Source organism: Myotis daubentonii, chromosome 6 (genome assembly GCF_963259705.1).
Source record: "Myotis daubentonii chromosome 6, mMyoDau2.1, whole genome shotgun sequence".
Taxonomy (NCBI): domain Eukaryota; kingdom Metazoa; phylum Chordata; class Mammalia; order Chiroptera; family Vespertilionidae; genus Myotis; species Myotis daubentonii.
The window spans coordinates 54,015,949-54,041,563 of NC_081845.1; the positions used below are offsets into that span (position 1 = coordinate 54,015,949).

At 41.2% G+C, this 25,615-nt stretch overlaps 1 protein-coding gene across 1 annotated transcript; it reads left to right on the forward strand.

The window, feature by feature from the left end:
- Positions 1–945: 945 nt before the first annotated feature.
- Positions 946–25,615, forward strand: CNR1 (cannabinoid receptor 1). Its single transcript, XM_059700992.1, has 2 exons — positions 946–1,461; positions 19,927–25,615. The coding sequence occupies exon 2, from the start codon at positions 19,990–19,992 to the stop codon at positions 21,403–21,405; it is 1,416 nt and encodes a 471-aa protein (XP_059556975.1). The 5' UTR covers positions 946–1,461; positions 19,927–19,989; the 3' UTR covers positions 21,406–25,615.

The window sequence follows — 25,615 nt, forward strand, 5'->3', positions numbered from 1 at the left end:
CCTGCCGCGGCCGCACCGTGGATGCCCCGGCGCCTGCGGCGGCTCCCTCCGGGCTCTGGAAAGGGCTGTCCTCCTCCCGAGAGAAGGTGCGAGGAGCGGGGCCCCGAGGTGGCTGGGGAGGGCCGTGCCCTGCAGGGAGGCTCGGAGCCAGCCGCCTACGGAGCCCAAGTGTTTGCCACCCGGGCCGGGCGGATGGGGCGCGCCCGAGTCACCCGCCGGGCGGGGACGGCGGCGGTAGGGCGCCCGGGCTCAGCCTGGCGGTGCCCCGAGGGCGGAGGACAGGTGGTTCCGCGGCCGCCGCCAGGTAGCGAGCGGCTCCGGAGCTGCGCGGCCCGGTCCCCAGGTTTCGCTTGCACGGGGCCCGGCTGGCGCTGCCCGCGGCGGGGGCGACCTGGCGCAGTTGGTCGGGGGCTCCAAGCAGCCCCCCCGGGTCCGGGGCGCCCTCGGCCTCTCCCTTCTCGCTCCCCTTTCCCTTCCGGCTCATCCAGCCGCCCCAGACGTGACCCCCGCGCAAGGTGCTGGTGTTGCGCACAGCCGGGGCTGCGTGATGGATGGCCCCAAGGTCGGGGGCGGCGCAGGCACCAGCCTCTCCCCAGCTCGGCCGGGATGTGAGGGTATCTGGGAGCAGAGCCAGGTCATGGAAGTGGGGGCCCCTGGGACCGCGGCGGAGGAGGAGGAAGAGGAGGAAGAGAAGCAGGTGACTCGGGTCAGAGGGGCTCGTACTCTCTGGCCCCGGGGCGGGCTCCCAGGCGAGTCCCCCGCGGCAGCAAAGTTTGGAGCCGCTGGCGCCGCGCCGCGCCGGTCCCTCCCCGCGCAGCTCCCTCGGCGGGGTCCGTGCCGCCGTCGCTGCCGGGGCAGGACAAAGGCTCATTAACACGTGATGGGACCGCGCCTCATAAATGGGACTGGATCGCGAGGGAGCCAGAGACAGCGCGCGAGCGGAGGGAGAGGCAGGGACCGCGCGAGCTGGGGGAGGCGCCGCGCACCCGGACCGGCGGAGACGGGCGGCCCCACGCCGCGCCAGGCTGGGCGAGCGGGAGGACCCGTGCAGCGCCCGGGGAAGGGGCAAGGCTCGCGGGCGGAGGGCGCTCCAGTCCCGATCCTTGTCACTTGCGGGCGCTGCAGGCTGGGGACACCAGCGCGCGGGTAGCGCGGACCGACTGACTTACTGACCGACGGACTGAGGCACGTCCGCTCCACCCCACCCCTTGGCATCCCAGCGCCGGCGCCGCCTCCCTCCCGCTACTCCCGCGGCCACCCCATCCTTCTGCACTTCTTTTCCGCCTCCGCCTCCTCTAGGCTCCCGCGGCGCCAGTGCCGCCCCCTGGCCCGGGCGGGGCGCCTCCGCTCCCTGCAGAGCCCTCTGTGGGGGGGACGTTCCGTTCTAGCGGAGAAGCAGTCCCTGCGCTGGGCGAGAGGTGCCCAGGGAGCTGCCCATCCGAGGACCAGGGGATGCGAAGGGTAAGACCTGGCAGACTTTCATTTGGAAATACTTTTCCCTCTTCCCTCCCCCTGGGGACTGACCTGTGTGGTCCCCAAGGTCCATCCTAGAGTTCTTATTCCGCATGAGCGAATAGTGCGTTCGTGTTTACTTCGCCCTGTAGCCCCCGCCTGTTACCTGTGGTCCGTGCTACTTCTGGAGGTTTCTACCATTTACGAGTTCCTGAATGTGTGTGCACCTGGCTCTCTGTGTGCACTGATGTCTGTTTGTGGAAAATGTGTAATTGTGCATGTTTGAAAAACAGGCGCTTGAGTTGGTGCTTAATGGCTATAAACCGTATCAGCAACTAAGTCTTCCCAGAGAAATACATCCATCTCAGCATCAAACCCAGAAACCGTCTAAAGTAAATTATTAGATGTCATGTAAAGAAATGTATGTCAAATAATGAACTTTTTATACAGGAAAATGTGTAACTGCAGGAGCCACTCTTCTTCGAGGGAAAATAAATGGGCATGTAACTAATATCTAAATTTGAATGCTGATGGAACCATTTAACTCAGAAGTGGCCATTAGCTGAAAAAAGTTGATGTGCTTTTAAAAGACATTTCTTGCTAAGGCTCAGAACCATAAAAGGATCACCTCCTGAAGCAAATGTGTTTGCTGTGATAGACATGAGAAACTGTCATTTGGTCATTTGAAAGTTTAGAAGCAACATGCATATATCTAATTTTAGTTTTAAATTGAACAGATGAGAAAAAAATTAGTCACCTATTAATCATTTTGTCTCTCATCTCTTTTTTCTAAAAAAAAAAAAGTGTTATTCTTGCCTTTGTTGTTGTTTTCTTGATACATTAAGCATACTCTGGCATTTAAAACAATAAAAGATTAGACTAGATATACTGGCTTAAAGGTGTTAAAAGATATTTCCGTGGGTCTCATAACTTCTCATTTTTATTACCAAGATAATATATTTTGAACAATGGGGGAAATGTAATTTCTTAGCAGAAATGGAGTGGACATTGAACAGCAGTGGGATGCCCACTGCCATCAATCTATTTTGCAGAATATTGAGAAGCTCGGAGCAACCAACCTTTAAGGTTCCCATAGGACTTTATCTGATTTAAAGTGTTGCTTTTCTAATCCCACCCTGCTGACAGTTTACCAGGAAGATAGACTGATTGATTTCTCTTGGTCCTCCTCCCCCACTCTCCTAACTCAGTTATAGCAATTTTATCAAAATAAAAAGCCACGTATAGTTTCTTAAGTGAGACAAATTATTTTCTGATTATATCCATACATGAACAGTATACAGGCACCTTCAGAATTCCAAACGTTGCATAGTGCAGGCAGTTATTCGTAGGCACAACAGCAGTTACCATAGTTGGGCAGGAGGCTTGAGGATGGACATGGTTTTAAAAAACTAATCCATTTTAGGTTATCAAAAGAACTTACTGTAAAAGGACTCTTTTTATTCCAAAGATGTCCTCACTCCAGGCAAGGAGCAGTCTTGGCGAAGGTATGTATCAAGTGTCTGATAGGGAGAAGTCTCATTGTGTTCCTAAGTCTCCATAGGGGTACAATGATGCTGGGGGTGGGGGCACGGGGGGGGGGGGGTGCTCAGTTCAGTTCTGACCTTTCAAAGATTAAATGACTATCCTTGCATACTCCTTATTAGGAAGGCAAATTAGATCTCATGCCCCCCACCCCCCTTGTAACAGACAGCAGCAGTAGATGTGCATACAAAAAGAATGTTATGCCTAGTCCCTTCAATAAACCATAGGTGATAGTATGTACATTGGTGTGTGAAGTTTTCCATTCTGGTGAAAATGCGATCTCACATTGGAGTAGTGCTTGGCTTTGTTTGTTATCCGCTGTTTTCTGTCTTTTTCTGTTACCCTTTTCCCAGTGGACTGCGAGCCTCCCCGTCTCGCCTGTGAGATTGTTCTTCTCTAATAAGCCTAGCTGCTGGATCAATGTGTTCTTTTTGGCATTTCAAAATGTTAAAATAGTGAAATTGTTAAGTGTTACCAAGATGAACCTGCTGGGAATAAAATTCTCCGGAAGAACCACTATATGTGTGGCATATTTCAGTCTATTCCAAAAGAAAACCCCTTGGATTGGTTTACCTGTTTTCTGAGGAAAGAAGCAGCCCCATTGATTAGTGTTGATAAGTGTTTAGTATGCAGTGTCAGCTTATTAATTACTAAGGCAAAGCCTGGAAAACTCTTTCAAAACAATGGTGTGACATTCTCCTCTTCTCTGCATTGACTCTGAATTAACATGAACCACTAGGAAATTTAGACAGGCTTCTTGGTTGTCTGGCATATGAGTGCTTGGATTTAGAATTGAAATACTTGGATGTATAAGAATTAACTATTATGAAATGAAACAGCAGTTACAGTTCACCACGCTTACCAAATGTTTCTTTCCAGAAAACAGTTGGCCTAATAAGGAAGGGGATTATTTCTCATAATTGGCTCTCCAGGAATGCTGCAAAAAAAAAAAAAAAAAGTAATATATTGAATTTGGAAATCCCTAACAACACATGATGAAGAAAATGAGATTCAGTTATAGCGTCATGAATTTGGTCAGTAAGATGGAGCCTAGTCTTTGGGTTGCTGCCTGTTGTTCCAGGGGGTAATTATGTTGTCTCAATTGTGTGATGAACACAGAGGAGAACTTTCATCCCTGTAAAAAAGGATGGTGTCTTCACCAGTGTAAGTCTGGCTCTTCTGTTTTTGTAGTCATCATTTTCTAATTGAACCAACCAAGTAGAATAAAACCAACATTGGGTTTAAGTAGTTTATAATTCTGTTTTTGACTCTGAAACAACCTGGACCCAGTAGTGTTTGAAAAACTGCTGGGACCAGGCTTATATAGTGTATGTACATCTACATTGTGAGGGACAGCAAGCTCTGCTAATTTTTCTTTTCTTGACTGAAGATTGGTAGTGAAGTTAAAGAAATCAAAACCAATTGATGCACTTACCTTCATATTTCCCTCCTGAATCTCCAACTCTTTCCTAATCCTGTTCTTTAATAATGTTAAATTTGTATTATAACTGCCTGAATGCTGTTTTTGAGGGGAGGGGGGATTCACCACTTTGCACTGAATTGCTATTAAATGTTTTGATAGCCATTAATTAGATCAGATTAACTTTATAACAATTACAGATCAACTCAGATTTCTCTCAGATATACTCTAGACTAAAAGAAATGATAAATCTCATCCAGAATATGTACACTGCATAATTTTAGATGACTGGATATATCAACACACTTTTTTTGCGTAGGTATGAACAAACTTTTTCATAGATGTATATCTAGACCAAAAGAAAGTTAGATGCTTTTCTTTTTATATTTGAACATATAATTTAGGTTTTAAATAAATATTATAGATTTGGGGAAGTGTCCAAATTTAGGGAGGCTGTGCAGATGGGCATTGAAGACCCAAGGCCAAAGGAACTCTCCACCTTGAATCAAAACAAGGCTGTTCTTATTTTCCACCATAGTGGGATAGTGTTTCAGTCCCATGTGTTCTAAGAATCTTGCAAAGATGCCAGGATGGGCATAACCACATTTTACCAGTCTTGTTGACTGTTTTGTTTTGTTTTTATTTTGGGGAAGAAAGTTGAAGGAAAGCTGGAAGAAAATATACAAAGTTATTACTACATCACAAAATGCACATTAACATGATAATGCCGTCACAAGTTACAGCTATAGGAAGTTTGTGAGACCTGAGAAAGGGAGGATTATGTCCAGTGGTTTTCCAGTGTCTACCTCTTGGTACTATTCAAGTGGTTTGATGTTAGATGAACTTCTCTCTCAATCAGGCCTTCATGGGTAATAGGTAAGCTAGGACATATCAGGAATAATAGGTCAAAACTATTATATAAAGTAATCACTGTGAACTTCTAGTTCATAACATAAAATATTTGCCAAAAGTTTTCCTAGGTCATATTTCTTCAATGGACAGGGTATCTCATTAAAAAAAGAAAAGAAATATTACATTTCATTATAATAGTTTTTATAGGACAATTGCAATTACAAACCTTTTGATCTAGTTTTCATTGAGATTTTCCATGTAGATTATTGGTGTGTAATGTTGGGATGTCCTCCGGTTTAAAAGTTTTGTTTGGACAGGTGAACTGCATAACTTAGCGGCCGTGGACTTCTTGAGGTTTATAGTTGTGTTTGTATAGGCTTTTCACGGAAGGACTTTATTCACCGAACCTGAGCAAATGGGCCTGGCGGAGTCATAGCAGTTGTTCCAGAATACTGTGAATTCTGTTTTAGCCCCAGCTGGTAACATTCTCACACCTGCACTTTAGGAAAGCTTTCAAAGTTGTTCTTTGTTTGTTTTATGTTCTTTTGTTTTTGAATATGTGAGTTGAGATGAGTCAGGTAGGAATCAATGTTTTTTAGCTAACTCTTTTTAACCCACTGTGCGATTGCATTATATTCTGTATTTTTTAGTAAGATTCGTAAAGTCGATTTTGTATTTTTTTAATGCAACAAGGGATGTAAGTTCCCCTTTTGCCTAACACAGATGGCAAATCATTTTTCCCTCAGAGTACAATCTTTTATTATCTAATGTCTTATTTTTCTACTATAATTTACATTCATAATTGTTTAGCGTTTGGATTCGTTGAATAGAAATTTGATCTCTTTGGCTTGATTCCTTACCACCATTATCAATTCTGAATAGCATTTTAAATTGTTTCTTAATTTCAGGCGATAAAGTGCAGTATAGTTACCTGAATTTGATAGTGTAATAGCTATTTTTTATTCCTACTAGCAAATTCCATGCTATTGCTTTTAAAAGAAAAGCAGAGGCATTTTTCAAAGATGTGCCAGGCAATCTGTTGTGATAGTTGAATATACTGGCAAGTGCTTTCACAAACTGTGTATGTCAGTAGTATATTTAAATATAATTAAAATAACATATAATTAGGAAACAACGTTTCTCAAAGTTTAAGTTTAAATGGGAGGGTTCCCCTCTTTCCTTCATCATTTCTTCATTTGTTCTTTTAGACCATATATTTAGAGAATAAAATTGGAATCAATATGATTTCTATGAATTAAGTTACAAGGAGTTTCACATTTAAGTTGGTGATAAATTCCATTATGTTTTTTAAAAAACAAAATTCTACTTTCACATGTGGACATATGTACTAGGAAACTTATAACATTGATTTCTGTTGGTCAGGAGGCTAAAAACGATGTTTTTAATACAGCAAGTGAGCCACCATTATAGATAGTATACCTTTGTCACTCTTGCTTGCTTTTAACTCCGCTATATTTAAAAATAAATAAATTTTATGTATTCTTTACAAAAGAGACTTAATTTAATGCCACTACGATCTGTGTATTTTGGTTTATTCCGGTGTGGGTTGTTAAATGGATAAGATTTTCAACTCATTTTAGTGCATTGCTACCAGAATTTTTAAATGTTTTCTCCAGTTTTGATGTAAGTTGTGGTGAGCAAGCAATATGCATGTCGAGAAAGAGCAAAACTAAACAACACATAACCAAAGTAAGCAAGAAATCATCCAAAGAATTCTGTATCTTTTGCATGTGTGAGAATTTGACTTTGGAAAATGTACAGCTGCTTTTGGAAATCATATCTAAATTCTTACAAATAAAGAAAAAGGAAATCTTTGAATGATTTCAGTCCTCAGCTATGGAAACTAACTTTGAGTAACCAATGGTCCATTTTTTATTGATGAAATAATCAGAGAGAGAGAGAACAGTCTGCCCAGAGTCATATATTTTAGTGCTTTGGGATAGATTTCCATATATTTATAACTGGTAGATATTTTTGTAAGATACTTGCCATCTATAAGCAGTGTAAATTGCATAATTACCAGGATAATTCTGTAAGGTAATTTGCATTACTTGAGCCTCCTGCAAAATTTCCATTTCAGTTTGTCGTTTTCTGGGTTCATCTCCTATGATACATTATTTTATGGTTCCGGGAAAAGAAGAACAGAAACAGAGATATTTCCATCTTTAAAAAAAACCCAGCTGGAATGCTAACAACTTTTGCTTTTTCCCTGTTCTTTTATGCGCAGGAACCATGGGTTCCCTCCCAATGGTGTTCAGCAGTGTTATAAAACTTTACATTGTCTTTGCCAATAGAATTAGGAGAAAATGGTGTTGAGTTCTTAATTTATGTCTGCATACTGGGTACTTACATATTATATCTTGAAGCCACTTTTCTTTGCTGGACAAGATATGTAACAGTAAGTTTCCTGAGACAGCATAGAGAAGCCCTGAATTGCAGGCTGAGAGGCTCCCCACTTGTGCTTATGTTCAGGATAGACTACATTATTCTATTCCAGTCAAATAGAAAGGCCTTGGTTTTAAAGATCAGTGAGTTTACTGTGGCCTTGTAGTATAGTTCGATATCAGGTAGCCTGATTTCTCCAACTTGATTCTTCTTTTTCAAGATGGCTGTGGCTATTTGGGGTCTTTTGTGGTTCCTAAAACAGCATGGTACTGGCATTAAAACAGACATATTCGATCAATAGAACAGAATAGAGAACCCAGAAATAAACCCACATCTTTATGGTCAATTAATATTTGGCGAAGGAGGCAAGAACATACAATGAGGTAAAGGCAGTCTATTCTATAAATACTGTTGGGAAAACTGGACAGGTACGTGCAAAAAAAAAAAAAATGAAAGTAGACCTCCACCTTACACCATACATAAGAATAAACTCAAAATGGATTAAAGACTTAAATGTTAGACTTGAAACCATAGAAATCCTAAAAGAAAACATAGGCAGTAAAATCTCATACATTTCTTGTAGCAATATTTTTTTCTGATATATTTCCTTGGGCAAGGGAAACAAATGGGACTAGAACAAACTACAAAGATTTGCACAGCAAAGGAAACCATCAACAAAATGAAAAGACAGCCCACTGAATGGAAGAACATATTTGCTAATGATAAATCTGATAAGGGATTAATTTCTGAAATTAATAAAAAACTTATAAAAACTCAGCACCAAAAAACCCCCACACAATTCAATTAAAAAATGGGCAAAGGATCTGAATACACTTCTCCAAAGAGGACATATAGAGTCAGTAAACTTGAAAAAATGCTCAGCATCACTCATCACCACAGAAATGCACATTAAAACCACCGTGAGATACCACCTCATATCTGTCAGAATGGCTTTCATCAGTAAATCAACAAACAAGTGTTGGTGAGAATGTGGAGAAAGAGGAACCCTTGTGCAGTGTTGGTGGAATGCAGATTGGCGCAGCCACTGTAGAAAATAGTATGGAGCTTCCTTAAAATTTTAAAAAATAGAACTGCTTTATGACCCTGCAATCCCACTTCTGGAAATACTATATCCTAACAATCCTGAAAGAATATATGCACACCTGTGTTTCATTGCAGTGCTATTTACAATAGCCAAGATTTAGAAATAGCCTAAGTACCCATCAGTAGATGAGTGGATAAATAAACTGTGGTACATTTACTCAATGGAATACTACTCAGCTATAAAAAAAGGCAGGAAATCTTACCTTTCACGATAGTCTGGATGGATCTGGAGAGTATTATGCTAAATGAATTAAGTCAGTCAGAGAAAGACAACTACCATATGATTTCACTTATCTATGGAATCTAATAAACAAAACAAACTAACAAACAAAATAGAATCAGACTCATAGATACTGAGAACAAACTGACAGCTGTCAGAGGGAAGCGGGGCTGGGGACCGGGTGAAAAAAGGTGAAGGGATTAAGCAAAAAAGAACACAATAAATAAACTCAGACACACAGACAACAGCATGGTGATTACTAGAGGGAAAGGGGTTGGAGGAAATAGTAGAGGGTAAGAGGGGATAAATGGTGATGGGAGGAAGCTTAACTTCAGGAGGTGAACACACAATACAAGGTACAGCATGATGTACTATAGAACTCTACACCTGAAACCTACATAATTTTATTTACCAATGTCACCCCAATAAATTCAATTAAAAAATCTGTGAAAGTCTACTTTATCATGAAAGAAGGCTCCCTTAGCAATCCATTTCAATGATCTAAAACCACTCATAGATTAGCCTTTCTTGCTATCTAACCTCCATTCTTCTTTCCCCCTCCCCCCTCAGTCTTTTTCATAGCCATAATCTTTCACAACGGCTCTTAAACTATAGAGTGTGTTAGAATCTCCTGGAGTCCTTGCTAAAACACAGATGCATCCCAGCCCTGTAGTTTCTGTTTCTGTAGGTCTGAGGTATAACCTGGGAATTTGCATTTCTCTTAAGTCCCTAAGTGATGCTCAAGCTTCTAGAGACAGATGACCCTTTGAGAGTTACTGACTATAAAATAACTCCCTATGCACTAACAACCACTGTGGGACTTCTCATATTGTTTTTGTACACTGGAATTTCCCAGCCTGTTCTCGCCTGTCTTGCTTCCTAATTCTTTATCTTCATGTTATTTTTTCTGAATCCTTTCAGTTACTCAGCCCCATACAAAATTGCATAATCACATCATGCAAACCTAGGAAGGATTTGACCTTGAATAAGTACAATAGAACTACCTCATGGTTTCAGTAGCATAAAAATTCTGCACTTGCATCCAGTTAGAATACTTCCTTCTTAATCATAACTATATTTGCAAATCATATTTTGCATCTTTACTGAAGCCTATTTCTTCAAGTTCTATTTTACATAATTATTTGCATCTTGAAAGCATATTTCTCTGTTTATACCTTTCATTGTTAGCACACACTGAAAACTTTTTATTTAACATTTCAACTTAAGAAGGTGATACATTAATACCTACATTTAAAAATCATGTCTGAATGGAACTCTGAATTTACACAACAATAAAAACTTATTTAAAATTATTCCAGTGAGAAAAGATAGGAAGGAAATGGAATTGTTTAGAAAGCTACTATATCCTCAATTTGTATGAGTATTTGAACAAATATTCACTTCTCTTGTGAAAGATTCCAATTTAGACCCTGTAATAATAGAAGATAATTTTCCATTCTTTTTCATCACAGAGTTATAACCTTTGCTGGTGATTTCATATTTGAAAATTGGAAAGCTAAATGTTTCATAAAGTAGAAATGAGTTGAGTTTGTTATTAGAATTGATTTTGGGCTTGTGAGGCATTCGCTTCTTTTAACCATATCTCGACATAAACATACCATTTATTTTCAGTAGAACTACTTTCCTTTACTCATTCTTAATTACTTTCTTGATGCAGAATTCCAAATATTCACAATTAATTTTTATTAATGTATTAAGTTTTCTCAATGTCCTTTTGCCTCACAAAAGCAATTTGAAATTTCATTTTTCTAGGCAGTAGTAATAACACATTTTAACCCTCAATAACATATTTTCTTATTTATGTTTTAATTAATTTAATTGTAAAATGAATAAAATGATGTAGCAGGAGGAGGAATTGCTCAACCAAAGCAAGAAGTATGTCCTGAACAGATAACAAATTTATTGCTGAGGGCTTATAAAAGCCGCTCCATCTAGTGGTTGAATTTTCACATAACTTCTCTTGACAAATCTTTAAAGAACACTTGCACATGGAGAAACCCATTTGGGAAAGAGCAACGCATAACAGCAAGCTTTTGAGGAAAGGAAAAGGTTCATTATAATAATAATTCCATATATTGTTTTTAAAGGTCAACAGTGTATAAGTAGGATTTGTTTAGAGTTGTGCATGTCACAAATATTTCTTTATATATCATTGTTATGTGGATAAACATTGTAGTTCATAATATATACCTGGGCTAAACAAGAGTAAGAACAAAAAATAATTATCAGATCTTTGAGCATAACCTCCACTTACTGCCAATATAACTATTTGATACTGAGCTAAAAGATCCTGGAATAAATCATTGTTCATGCCTTTTATGTAACTTTTATATTTGGGCATTTTCTTTCAGATGGAAATTTGAGACCAAGACTTAGGTTTAATTCTCTAATGACCAACTGACTTTATGCCAAGGAAAAGTATCCACAGTTAAAAGCCATTCTACTAAGATATATCTGCCATGTTGCCAGTGCACACCAATATTCATTTAGTGAATATGTATTGAGTACTTACCTTGTGCCAGGCAGAGGACATATAAGGCCATATAAGACAGGGCTCTACCATCAAGGGTCGTCATCTGAAGGGTTTAGAAACAAGAAAGAATGCTATAGGATGACTCAGCAGTGCCCATCATCTCTCTTTGGGAAAAACCCTCAAAGCATCTATAGGAAGGGGATTTATACAACCCAATACTCTTTGAAGATGAAGTATCATATGCCTATTACATATATTCATATCCAATTCTACTCTGTCATCGTAGAAGGACCGATGGGTGGGCTTTATTTGATGGGATGAGGTAGGATGGACAATCATTCCCATTGCTTCCTTGACCCATATTCATTACACAGGTATGATACCCAGATATACAGTGTATACAATACTAGGCACAGAGAACACACACAATAAATATGTGTTCAGTGAAGCATCTTAGGGCCTTTAACTTTATATCCATCAACCACATTGCTGTGGTAACAGCTCTCTGCCCTTTGGGCACCAAGAGTTGTCACAGACACTCTCTTGTTGGAGCCCTGCTATGGTTTACAGAATTTCTTCTGCCTGATTCTAGCCAAGATCTTAGGAACTAGCCATGGAGAGCCACTTTCACTCTGGGTCTAAGGAAATTATACTGCTCAAGGTGGGAAGTTAAGCAATTTCCAATGAGTTTGAATTTCTCTATAAAAATAATGAATGTTTAAAGCTTGTTTACTAACAACAGCCATGGCTCATTCAGACCTAAAGAAGGTGCCCTCTTCATTCCTCACTTGGTGTTGTGAAAACTGTCATTACCATCCACAGTCCTTATAATTGATTAATGAAGAAAACATAAACCTACCTAATTAAAAAATAATAGTGGCAATAACAAGGTAAATTTTATTTACTTGCCAATAGTCACTGCAGATAAGATGCTAATCCAGGGTTGGTATTTATAGCTTACTAGAGGCCCAATGCACGAAATTCATGCAAGAGTAGGCCTTCCTTCCCACTGCTGCTGGCACCAGCTTCCCTCTGGCATCTGGGACCCTGGCTTCCCTCGCAGCCGTGGCTTCTTCCAGAAGGTTGTGTGGAAGCACGTCTGGAAGGACATCTGGTCTAATTAGCATATTATGCTTTTATTATTATAGATGGTTAATTGGCATACTTTGTTCCTAAAGACCACAGAGCAAGGAAGATTTGCAAGTGCCATAGGCATCCTTTTTGCTGTCGGCAGATCATGCCTCCAGATTTTAGTTGTTCACTATGTAAAATTATCATGTACTATTTATCACTTCCTTTTCCCCAAATCAATTCTTCCCGCTTCTTAAGAAATGGAAAGAAGCGTGTCTTATTAAATGATTCTTGGGCCTCAAAGTTAAGAACAGGCACTTTGAATTTTGCACAGCTGGCTGAAGTTTTAGCTCTGCTCCTCTAGCTGGAGACCTTGGACAAAGCATTTCACCTCTTAGTTTTCTCATATGTACAATAGGGATTGTAATAGCACCTATTTTATGTAAGTATTAAACAAAAGTAATATTTATGTCTAGCACAATGCCTGGCACGTAAACATTCAAATGTTTCTCGAAATATTCGGGAATTCGAATTTTCTCTGCTGTGCATTTAAAGCACTCAAATTTTTTGAGATGGGAACATGGAGAATCAAGACTTTGTTTTTAGTTGGATTTAATATGTATGCTCATGGATTCAAAGAGAAAATAGCCCTTATTGAAGAATGAATGAGGAAACTTAAAAAGTATGCTGCACCATTTGGACAACATGCAGCACATTCAAAATTATTGCTGTCCTTGGTAATGGACTGTAAAGATTATCTGCTGGGTTCTATACACATTACAGATCAGAATAATATATTGCTTCTGACTTTTAATGACTAGACCTCATATGCAAGTTAAAGACAATCCTATGGAGTGTTTTATATGTGAACCAGGCTTCTACGGAATTAAAAACTTTATATGTTCTATTTCAAGGAAAGGCTGCTTCAATTATCCTTAATTATTTTCTTTATAGTTTATGTAGAAAAGGTTTCTCTCTGGAGGGGAAAAAGCAAAGGCACGTATCAGTGGGAAACATCAAAATAGCAGAGCAAAATTAAATGGTAAATGGAATTAGTTATAAAAGTCAGCAAATTATTCTCTTTATATCAATTATTTGCCTGTGTCATAGGCTCTTCTTGTGGCATCATCACCTACTAGTGAGTACTTATCTGGTGTGGTTTAGTTTCTTGAGCCATAAAACTCTTTGTTTTAGCAAGCCTTTAAATGTTAAATGATTAAGCATACTTCAGATCAAATTTGAAAATAAATATAGCCTTATAAGATCTTAATGTCTGTTTAGCTTATATAATTGATATATATTTATGAAAAGTCTAACACTCGTTTTATTAGCAAGAATAGACCAGAGAAAATAGTGCTGATTAATAACTTCTATGTTTAAAAAAAGAAAGAAAAGCTAAAGCTTTGAGAACCAACTGAGCATTACAAGCATAATGGAATTTTCTTTTATATATGGGAGAAGGAGCTGACATTAATACAAAGAAGAGGGATTGTGTATTTTTGCCTAAATTATCAGGATAATTAAGTCAGTCCTTTCTCATTGCTATAGAAGATGATGCAATAACTTACCAAACTACTTTAATAATTCCAATTCTAATGGTTAGAACAGACTTACTTGCCCACTCAGCTGTAGCAGAAATACTCATTGAGTTATGATGTTGGCCTGTGAGAGTATCCATGTATATTGAGGACTTGGCTTAGACATAATGCAATTATGAGTCAACTAAAAATTTCCCTATTAACTTTAAAGAAATACATTAGCAAGTTATTTTTCTTGATCAAATTAGTAGAAACCAGACTTGTTCCCAGAAGTGAATGGAAAATAAACAAATATATCCACTGGCACCATTGTTCTCTTGAACCCTTCACAAGACTTCCCTGAGGCTAGCCAAGCAGAACAACACAGAACCAGCAAAAGGTAGGGAAAAAACAGGATTAAGCTAGGGCCTGGCACTTCTGCATTTGGTATCCTGGGCTCCTGTCAATTTATATACGATGAGCTTGGCATTGTCTCCTTAAAGCATTTATAAACTTAGAAATTTGGAGAAAGAGCCTGGTGAGCTGGTACAGTCTGTAACTATATTGGGAGCAACAACCCTTCTGATGTTTCCAGTGGCTTTTCTGCCTTCCTGGACAGGACAACCTGCGGGAAGCAAATACTGCCTAGTGTCTGTCCCCCCAGAGATGCTGTACAGGCCAGAACTGCAGGGATTTTGACTCTGGATACAACAGTGATGATATCTAAAATGTTGAAATGTCTCTCTGAAACATATAAGGTCTCCAGCTGGGTAGTGAAGAATAAAATAACCTGCTATTAAGTGATACTGATATGGAAAAAATGCTATTTGTAGTCTTGTTTTGAGGACTTTCTTGATGCTCACCCTAATCAGAATACGGATGTCTTCTATCCTTAATGGTGATAGAAACAAAGATATAGACTTTGGTAGACTTAAAAAAAAAACTCATGCTGCTGCCATAATATAAAATTTCTTGGATGATAACATAGCTTGATAGTTGATGTATAAATTTGGGGAGGAGGATTAATGGAGAGGCAGGTGTGCATATAGAGAGATGGATTAAAATAACTGGTGGTGGTATTCTAAAAAATTGAAGTTAAGCCATAACTGTTTTGGCTCAGTGGATAGAGCGTCGGCCTGCGGACTGAAAGTTCCCAGGTTCGATTCCGGTCAAGGGCATGTACCTTGGTTGTGGGCACATCCTCAGTAAGGGGTGTGCAGGAGGCAGCTGATCGATGTTTCTCTCTCATCAATGTTTCTAACTCTCTATCCCTCTCCCTTCCGCTCTGTAAAAAAAAAAAAAAAATCAATAAAATATATTTTTTAAAAATTGAAGTTAAAAAATAATAGATGCATTGCATTTAAATATTCTTATTATTATAAATGCATGATTTATAGCTTGAATTATTAGAACATGTTGGTTTACTTAAGTAGAACTCAAGGAAAATCCCCGATATATTTTTCAGTCATTCTTTTACTATAACTGCAATAAAAACAACTGCTTTTTTAATAGGTACATCTACTATGCATCTTGCTAGAAATTTCCAATTATGATTTTCCCAGTAGCAAACAAAAACAAAATTAATGGCAGCCACATCCCCCAAAGCATAAACTCTATTACTAATGAACTCTCAAAGAAAATTCGCAGTGCAAAAAAATGAGCAGGTGAAAATTACTGTAATAATCCAAATGTAGAAATAAAAGCAAGAATTACTGAAATGCAGAGAACAGTTTTCCTGCCACGATCCCATTAACTTAAAATAGCCTGGGCACTGTGGTATTTGGATATTACCGAGATCCTTGAACTGCACAAAATTCATGTGTATTTTTTAACTGTATTCTTTAATTAAAGTTGGACTATATTGGATAGAAATTACTTTGTATCTAACTCATTTTATCTAGATAATTTGTTTTGATGAAAGTGCTTGGTTGCATTAAAATGGGAAATTGTGGTGACAAATATGGTGATTTTAGCCTAGAGTAAATCACAGCACATGGGTTTTGCATTATGGAAATAAGATCTGTGATCCTTTTTCTTCACTTTATAGTTCTTCCAAATACTGACTCTAGTCCTTGAGGCCATGCCAGTAGGCAGATTTTACAAGATGCTAAGATAGAAAATAGTGATTTAGTAGGAGGTAGTGTTAATTACAATGGACTGACAAAATGCCTCAATTTTGTGTTGGTAAGAAGCTGGAAGGCTTGAATATAAGATGCAAAAACGGCTTTCTCCTAGTTACCATTAATCCTTAAAACTACCAAAACCAGCAACTCTGGTGTCTGAGAGACATGGGTTCAGCTACAAACTTTTCATATTCTGGACAGCTTATCATCCAATTGGCCTCCATTTCCTTGTCTGTGAAATGGGAGTTATAAATAAGCACCTGATAGAGCTGTAATGACAGTTTAATGATAGAATAAATGAAGAATCTCTCAAGTGCCTGGAATATACAAATAGACATATTCCTCTTCCTTTACCCCTGTGTATATTTTCTATTTTCTTTGTGCCTTAAGTGCTGAGACAGAAATAAAAATTGAATAAACAGCCTAGGATTCAATTAGGGCAATTGGATCATAGGGCAATTAGATATTATCTTGATATATAATTAATAAATAAGGCTGAGAGCCATAGTACTAAGTAATGATAATAATTAATATTGAAGAGTTAAATTTTGTGCCAGGCACTATGTTAAGTGTTCTTTAAAATATTTAAGTTTCGCCCTAACCGGTTTAGCTCAGTGGATAGAGCGTCGGCCTGTGGACTGAAGGGTCCAGGGTTCGATTCCAGTCAAGGGCATGTACCTCGGTTGCGGGCGCATCCCCAGTGGGGGTTGTGCGAAAGGCAGCTGATCGATGTTTCTCTCCCATCGACGTTTCTAACTCTCTACCCCTCTCCCTTCCTCGCTGTTAAAAAATCAATAAAATATATATAAAAAATATATTTAAGTTTCAACACAATTCTATGATTTAGGCTTCTACCTCCTCCTCCTTCCTATTTTACAGATGAAGTTTTGAAAGACTAACACGGGTCTGACACTAACACTTGGTCTGTGTAACACCTAACTCAGTGTTCTCTCCATTAGTAGTGCCTTGACTGGTTGGAATCAGTAAATAAATATTGGTTTTTGTGATTACTTTAATTATTATAGATATCACTCACTACTTCTAATTTTTTTATAAGCTAATGAGCCTAATAGCCACATTTTAAACAAGCTTTTATAAATAGTAAAATCAATTCTCTGGCTGTTTATTTTAAAACTAGAGGTCTGGTGCACAAAAATTTGTGCACTCGGGGGGGAGGAGAGGGGTCCCTCAAACCGGCCTGTGCCCTCTCGCAGTCTGGGACCCCTCGGGAGATAACGACCTGCTGGCTTAGGCCTGCTCCCGGGTGGCAGAGGGCAGGCCTAATCCCTAGGTGCAGCCCCTGGTTGGGCTCAGAGCAGGGCCGATTGGGAAGTTGGGGCGCCGTCCCCTGTCATGCACAGAGCAGGGCGGATCAGGAGGTTGCGATGCCACCCTCAGTCACGCTCAGGGTAGGGCCGATTGGGGGGTTGGGGCACCGCCCCCTGTCACACTCAAGGCAGGGTCAATGGGGGGGTTGCGGCGCCACCCCCTGTCACGCACAGAGCAGGGCCAATCAGGGGGTTGGGGCACTGCCCCCTGTCACGCACAGAGCAGGGCGGATCAGGGGGTTGGGGCGCCGCCACTCTCACACTCAGGGCAGGGCCGATGGGGAGGTTATGGCTCTACCCCGTCATACACAGAGCAGGGCCTGTGAGGTGGGGGGTTGGGGCACCGCACCCTGTCACACACAGAGCCGCAGGGTGATCAGGGGGTTGGGGCGCCTTCCCCTGTCACGAACAGAGCAGGGCCGATAGAGAGGTTGTGGCCCCGCCCCCTGTCACACACAGAGCCGCAGGCCATCAGGGGGTTTGGGCACTGCCCCCTGTCACGCTGATCCCGGTGCCAGGAGGCCTCGCGGCTCTGCTGATCCCGATGCTGGGAGACATATTATCCTTTTACTATATAGAATAGAGGCCTGGTGCATGGGTGGGGGCTGGCTGGTTTGCCCTGAAGGGTGTCCTGGATCAGGGTGGGGGTCCCCACTGGGGTGCCTGGCCAGCCTGGATGAGGGGATGATGGCTGTTTGCAGCTGGTCACACACCCTTCAGGGTGGGGTCCCCACAGGGGTGCCTGGCCAGCTTGGGTGAGGAGCTGAGGGCTGTTTTCAGGCTGGGACTGAAGCTCCCAACTGCTCCTTTTTTTCTTTTTTCTTTTTTTATTCTGGGCCAGCTTTAGCTCTGGCTCCAGCTCTGAGGCTTCAGCTGCTGAAAGTAGGTATCTGGTTTGTTTAGGTTCTATAATTGAAACTCTGTATCAACTCGAGCTCTGAGATCCCGGGCTCGCTGAAAGCAGGTTTCTTGGGGTTTTTTTAGCTTCTGTATTTGTAACTATGTTTCTTAAACTGCAGGCTCAGAGGCTGGCAAGGCAGGTGGGGAATGTTGGTTTCCTCCGTCACTGAAGCAAGCAAGCCTCATGTTAGTTTCAAGCTGCCTGGCTGCCGGCCGCCATCTTGGCTGGCAGTTAATTTGCATATCGCCCTGATTAGCCAATGGGAAGGGTAGCGGTCGTACGCCAATTACCATGTTTCTCTTTTATTAGATAGGATAAAACCCAATTGCTTAGCTTAGAATTGAAGAGCCCTTAAAATTTGGCCTGTTCTCTCAGTCATCCTTATTTCTAGGGCCATCCACACGAGAAGCCTAGAATGATGAGACCTGACTCTTGTATTCAGTGTGCTTGTGGCATCACACCACTCATGGGGGACACAGCCAGGAAGCACTGTCCATTATCACTCCTCTCGGGCAATACATATCTTGGTCTTCCTCTGGCTAGGTGACTCAGTTGGTTGGAGTGTTGTCCCATTCACCAAAAGGTTTCGGGTTCAATTCCAGGTCAGGACACATATCTAGGTTTCAGATTTGATACCCAATCAGGTGTGTAGGACAGGCAGGTGATCGATCTCTCTTTTTCTCTCTCTTTCTTTCTCTCTCTCTCTCTCTCCCTACTTTCCTCTCTCTAAAATAAATAAAAATATATTCTTGAGTGAGGATTTAAAAAAAGTCTTGCTCTTCTCATGAGCCCCAGTGAATGTTAGCCCTCTGTGACATTTTCCTTGGTTGGTGTAGATTTTAGAAGTTTTTCTCAGCCATGGCTCAGTCCAAATGTCACCACTGGGTGAAGAGACTTGCCTGCTAGAGCCAGGACTGGGACCCAGGTTTTCCTGCACGACCACATTCTTCCTTTTGGTCCAGCAGTTTCTTCCTCACCCTTTACATTCAACACACAGACCACGCAGCTCAGTCTCTGATTCCACACTGTCTTGTTCTTTGGGTGTCTTGCACATCCAGTCTTACCTGTGTGACAAGGTGATTAAAGTCTTCAGGAACATCAGATACTGCTTGTGTGTGTGTGTGTGTGTGTGTGTGTGTGTGTGTGTGTGTGTCTGTAGAAGCCAGGTGGTAAACACTTCCTGACCCGACTGTGAAGTGCACACCACACCCAAGCACATGTTCTTCACTTGACCCTCAGACCCTGGCGCTCCATAGAGGACTCACACAGTGGCATATCCAGAGAACTCAACTAATGAAAGAAACATGTTTCTTGCACATGCCACATCAGCAACTCCTAGGTGGCTTTTCTTTAACTAAGTAACTCATTTGGTTGACAAATCTGGCAAGGATTTTACCTGTATTCAGAGACAGGAATGAAATAACATGATGGTACTCATTGACGTTTGTTTGAATTCTGGTTTTCTCACCATCCGGCTTATCTGTTTTCCCTGTTAGGATTCCCTGCTGCCAGCCTCTTTCTCAGTCCTTTGGAGTTCGGCCTAATAGAAGACAGAGGGTATGAAGTCGATCCTAGATGGCCTTGCAGACACCACCTTCCGCACCATCACCACGGACCTCCTCTATGTGGGATCGAATGACATTCAGTACGAAGATATCAAAGGCGACATGGCATCCAAATTAGGGTACTTCCCGCAGAAATTCCCTTTAACTTCCTTCAGGGGCAGTCCCTTCCAAGAAAAGATGACTGCGGGAGATAGCCCTCAGTTGGTCCCAGCGGACCAGGTGAACATTACCGAATTTTACAACAAGTCTCTTTCGTCCTACAAAGAGAATGACAACATTCAGTGCGGGGAGAACTTCATGGACATGGAGTGCTTCATGATCCTGAACCCCAGCCAGCAGCTGGCCATCGCCGTGCTGTCCCTCACGCTGGGCACCTTCACGGTTCTGGAGAACCTGCTGGTGCTCTGCGTCATCCTGCACTCCCGCAGCCTCCGCTGCAGGCCTTCCTACCACTTCATCGGCAGCCTGGCGGTGGCAGACCTTCTGGGGAGTGTCATCTTCGTCTACAGCTTCGTGGATTTCCACGTGTTCCACCGCAAAGATAGCCCCAACGTCTTTCTGTTCAAACTGGGCGGCGTCACAGCCTCCTTCACGGCCTCGGTTGGCAGCCTGTTCCTCACAGCCATCGACAGATACATATCTATTCACAGGCCCCTGGCCTATAAGAGAATCGTCACCAGGCCCAAGGCTGTGGTGGCCTTCTGCCTGATGTGGACCATCGCGATTGTGATCGCCGTGCTGCCTCTCCTGGGCTGGAACTGCAAGAAACTGCAATCGGTGTGCTCAGACATTTTCCCACTCATCGATGAAACCTATCTGATGTTCTGGATCGGGGTGACCAGTGTGCTGCTGCTGTTTATCGTGTACGCATACATGTACATTCTCTGGAAGGCTCACAGCCACGCGGTCCGCATGATTCAGCGCGGCACCCAGAAGAGCATCATCATCCACACGTCGGAGGACGGCAAGGTGCAGGTGACTCGGCCGGACCAAACCCGCATGGACATCAGGCTGGCCAAGACCCTGGTCCTGATCCTTGTGGTTTTGATCATCTGCTGGGGCCCTCTGCTTGCCATCATGGTGTATGATCTCTTTGGGAAGATGAACAAGCTCGTGAAGACGGTGTTCGCCTTCTGCAGTATGCTCTGCCTGCTGAATTCCACCGTGAACCCCATCATCTATGCCCTGAGGAGCAAGGACCTGAGACACGCGTTCCGGAGTATGTTCCCCTCGTGTGAAGGCACCGCGCAGCCCCTTGATAACAGCATGGGCGACTCGGACTGCCTGCACAAACACGCAAACAACACAGCCAGTGCTCACAGGGCCACGGAGAGCTGCATCAAGAGCACTGTCAAGATCGCCAAGGTGACCATGTCTGTGTCTACAGACACATCTGCCGAGGCTGTGTGAGCCTGATGCCTCATGGGCAACACAGGAAAAGAAATTATTTTTTTTTAAGCTAAAAATCTAGAAGAGTCTGTCGTCTCATCAGTTATATTTTTTAAGTTTATCGTGCTCACTGAAAAGGTGATGGTTACCATGATCAGTTGTCTGTTCGCTGACGTTTTGATAGTGTAGATTCTCAAACTCAGTTCTCCAGGGATTTACAGTGAAGAAAGCCTGTTGCTTAAGTGACTGGAAGGTCCTTCAAAGTGTCAGTGAAACAGGAGGGAAGCCTTTTGCTACACAATTTGCAGTCTAAGTACCACTGGAACAGCGCCATGAAATGAGTAATGCCTTTGCAACCACCACTTTCATTATAATGTGAAATGTATTTGTCCATCAGTATCAGAGCTGTCCATTTTTACAAGTTATAGTACTAAAGTAGAGCTATTTTGTAAAATGTATTGTGTCCTGTGAAATGTGTACCAGTGTTTACTATGTGTTGTTTATATTTGTCTAGTTCAGCAAAACTGAAAAGTAGAATTTTATGAAAACAGTGGAATATAAGCAGTGGGTATATGCCAACGAGACCACTTTTTTTAAAGAGTATTGCCCATGATATAACTTTAGAAACCTGAATATTTTTCAAATATCTATTTAAATTTGACATTGGAAATAATGATAAAGGTTGTTGTTGTTGTTTTCTGTTAATACAACAAGAAGAATTGGAAGACTCTCCAAAGTATTGAGCAGAATTCAGTGACACTTAAAAATTTATTAGCTCTGCATTTTCATACAAGGACATTTATGATCTTCTGGACTAAAGCTATTCTCTTGGGTGATGGATTACAATTATAACAGGGGGGAAAGGTATATTGACTTTTTTGGCTGACGTCTCTGACTTTCTTTAGTCTTTAGCTATTACTGGACCTCTTAAGACAGCATGTGTCAATCTTAATGTATATTGTTATCACTGTGCAATTGCTGTTTACTTGAAGAGTATTGTATTCTTGTATTCCAGGTTTAAGTAGATTTTATGCCTGGGTGGCCAAACAACAGTCTTCATTTTTTTTTCTTAATTGAAAAGAAGTATTGTCTGGATCAGTAAAATTGTACTGTGTGTGAGTGTGAATATAAATGTGTGTACGTGTGTGTTCTATCCTGCAACTGTTACCGTAATGTCATAAAGTGAGAAAACTGTGACCAAGTGTAAACTGTACCACTTGCTGCACTCTTGTACATGAATTCAGTTTCTAAAATCGAGTTCATTGAGATAATCTTGTTGATAAAAATACTGACCATGAGCATTCAGAACCCTCCCCCACCTCTACCACTGCCTTTAAGAGGCTGGGTCAAGTATTACTAAATTGACCTTCAGATATTTTATAAGACCAGTGTTTAGCAAGGAATAATCAGTAATGAACATTTAAGTGAAGGTCTGTATTTACAGTGTTAATTGCAGGAAATGAGTGTTTTGGTTTCTGAGCCCATAATATGAATCAAGTCCATGGAGATGTAAGTCGTTATAAGCAAAGTGGTTCTAAAAATCCTACAATGGTAACATTTTTTGATTATGCTTGTAGGTAGTGTGATCCCGGCTTAAGTAACACACACGGCTTCCTGGGAGTGAGACGGCCAGGTCCAGCCGGTGTGGCTAAGGGGCCTATCAGACAGTGAGTGGGTGGGTGAGACCGAAAAGGGCAGTGAGGAGCTGACATACCCGTGATAGAGGCCTGGATGACATATGGCTGCTCTGTGCTTCACCCAGACGCCCTTGGGGACAACCCAGCACCCAGCTGGTTTGGGTTAAGGAATAGACCTCTTGTCTAGTCCTGGTAACCAAGATCTTCTACAGCATAAGGATGAGCATGGCTTCCTTTCCTCCCACACCCTGGTCTGCTACTCCTTAATGGTGCTCAGAGTCAGGCCCTTTCCCAGCAAGCTTAAGAAATGGATACTGCTTAAGAAACCACTTGACTGGCAAACTTTACTTATAATCTTCTCCTTATGCAGCCAAAGCACGGCTCCTGCAGGATCCGGAGGCCTGCATAGCATGAAGTGAAATGGAGAGCTAGTGTTTTTGGTGACTTTTTAGATATTTAGATACCTGTGCAGCCTGGCCTAAGGCTGAACGTGGCCTGTGGACCAAGCTGAGGTACTTTAATCATCTGTGTACATAGCTCAAATCCACCCACTGGTTCCCTTGCTTTACCTCTCTGTGATATGCAGATGAGGGCTCAGGTTGCTAGAGCATTAATAAGATCTCTTTAGAAGAAGGAGAAAAGATTCTTTATGAAAAAACTCACCAGGGTCTAGTTTTCATTTAAGAAATGTCACTCTTTTGTCCCGCATTAGCCTGAATATTAGCCTACATGTCTCAGAGCTCACTAGACAATACAAACTTTCTTCTCACAGCTATGAAGACATGGTAAAAGTGAAATTCTACTTATTGGTAAAAAAAAACAACACAACAAATCTCCAGGATTCATTTTGAAACTGTATTTGTATGTATGCAATGTAGATTTTATAGTGTGTTGTGCTTTCAAGATCTAAATCATATAATCAATGAAGGGACCATGGGGCTGACAGCACTAAACTTGGTGCTTACTGATATTCTAAGAAATATCTGTGAAATATCACCATGTATGTGTTATACCTCCTTCATTTTAAAACAAATTCGTTTGATTCCCTTTGACACTTTAATATCGTTTCCTAACCAGGTTACTCAGATGTCCTCTCATGAATATACTCAGAGTTACCATTTATTAGTATCATGCATTAATTAGTTCCTTAATTAGATCTATTAATTTAAACATACTTTAGATTTCAATAAGTGTTTAAAGGTCCAACTTCAGAGTTATCTACTTTCCTCTGAGAATAATACATTTGTCCTGACCATGCATTCCACCATCACGTATGTCGTCAGAAAGGGCCAAACTTCCAACCTGCTCACTTTCTTCAGAGTAATGATGAATCTTTCAGTCCTACACTGGGAATGTCTTTTTTTTTGCATGGGGCTCTTAGCGATGTGGGCAGACTTGCTAATTTAGTGGCTGGTACTTATCAGGAGTATACATGCATGTGTTCTGAACCAGCTCAGACTCGCCACAGTAAGCAGCTTTGTGGCTAGCAAAAGAGAAAGGGCAGTTGTTTAGACAAGGAGGGCTGCTCCCAAGAACTTCTAATTTTTCATTATCTGTGAAATATATGTAAAAGAAACACGAATCTGGGAAAAGCTGGGACATATGCCTACACTTGAGATGGTTCCCAAGCCTCCCCATCCATCACTTTGAGTCAAGTCTATCTGGCATTAGGTGTCAAAGCATTTCAGCCGCCTACACTCACCCTACCACCAGATGAGAATTAGAGCCTGGATGAGTAGCATTCTAGTTAGTGCCCTAATGATTAATTTCTGCCATTCCATGTCTGTAAAAGAGACCACCAATATCATGCGCAAAATTAGATTTCTCACAATCTAGCTGTATATTTGTATGATATTTTAAAATCTCCTAAATGCTGGGCAATGGCTATAAACAAATGTCTTGCACTGGCCTTCTGATGAAATGTTAACAACGCCTATTGTAATATAGACAAAACATTTTATCTACTGATTTGGGCTGAATGTATGTAAATAGGTTTAAAAAAAAAAAGTCAGATGTTGAAGCAGTGGCCTACGAATCAGTAATTTTCAGATAGAAGAGTTTCTTTCCTTTGCTGTAGCCTCCTAAAAGCTGTCTTCACTTAAATTTAGTGCACTAGGCCTGCTGGGGATTGGAGTCCCCAGGAAAGGAAACCTTTTCTTGTAATAATATAAATGAAGATACTAGATCATCTGGGTTCTTCCAACGTTTCAAGTGGAAAACAATTCTTTATTGTCTGTAAATCTAACATTATTACTTTTCCTCTTAGAAAAATATTGTATTGTTAGGTGTTTGTTGAGCTGGTAACATCCTTGCAACTGCTGCAGTTTCGTTGTTAGTAATCTGTATAATATTTTGTACACAAGTACCGGTAAGATTGTTATTCACTGTAGCTTCAGTCATTAAATTACTATAGCAAAGTAGTACTTCTGTAATATTTATAATGTATTAAGCCCACACTCTATTTTATTTCAATGATATAATTACATTGTCATTTATAAAATTGTTACTTACTAAGGAAAACATCCCATCATGTCAATTGTCCAAAGTTACCTGGAATTAAATAAAAATTCTAGATTATCATGAATAACATAAAA

Bases quoted from the DNA above. Each gene is read 5' to 3' on its own strand.
- CNR1 (XM_059700992.1), top strand. From the start codon at position 19,990: ATGAAGTCGATCCTAGATGGCCTTGCAGACACCACCTTCCGCACCATC.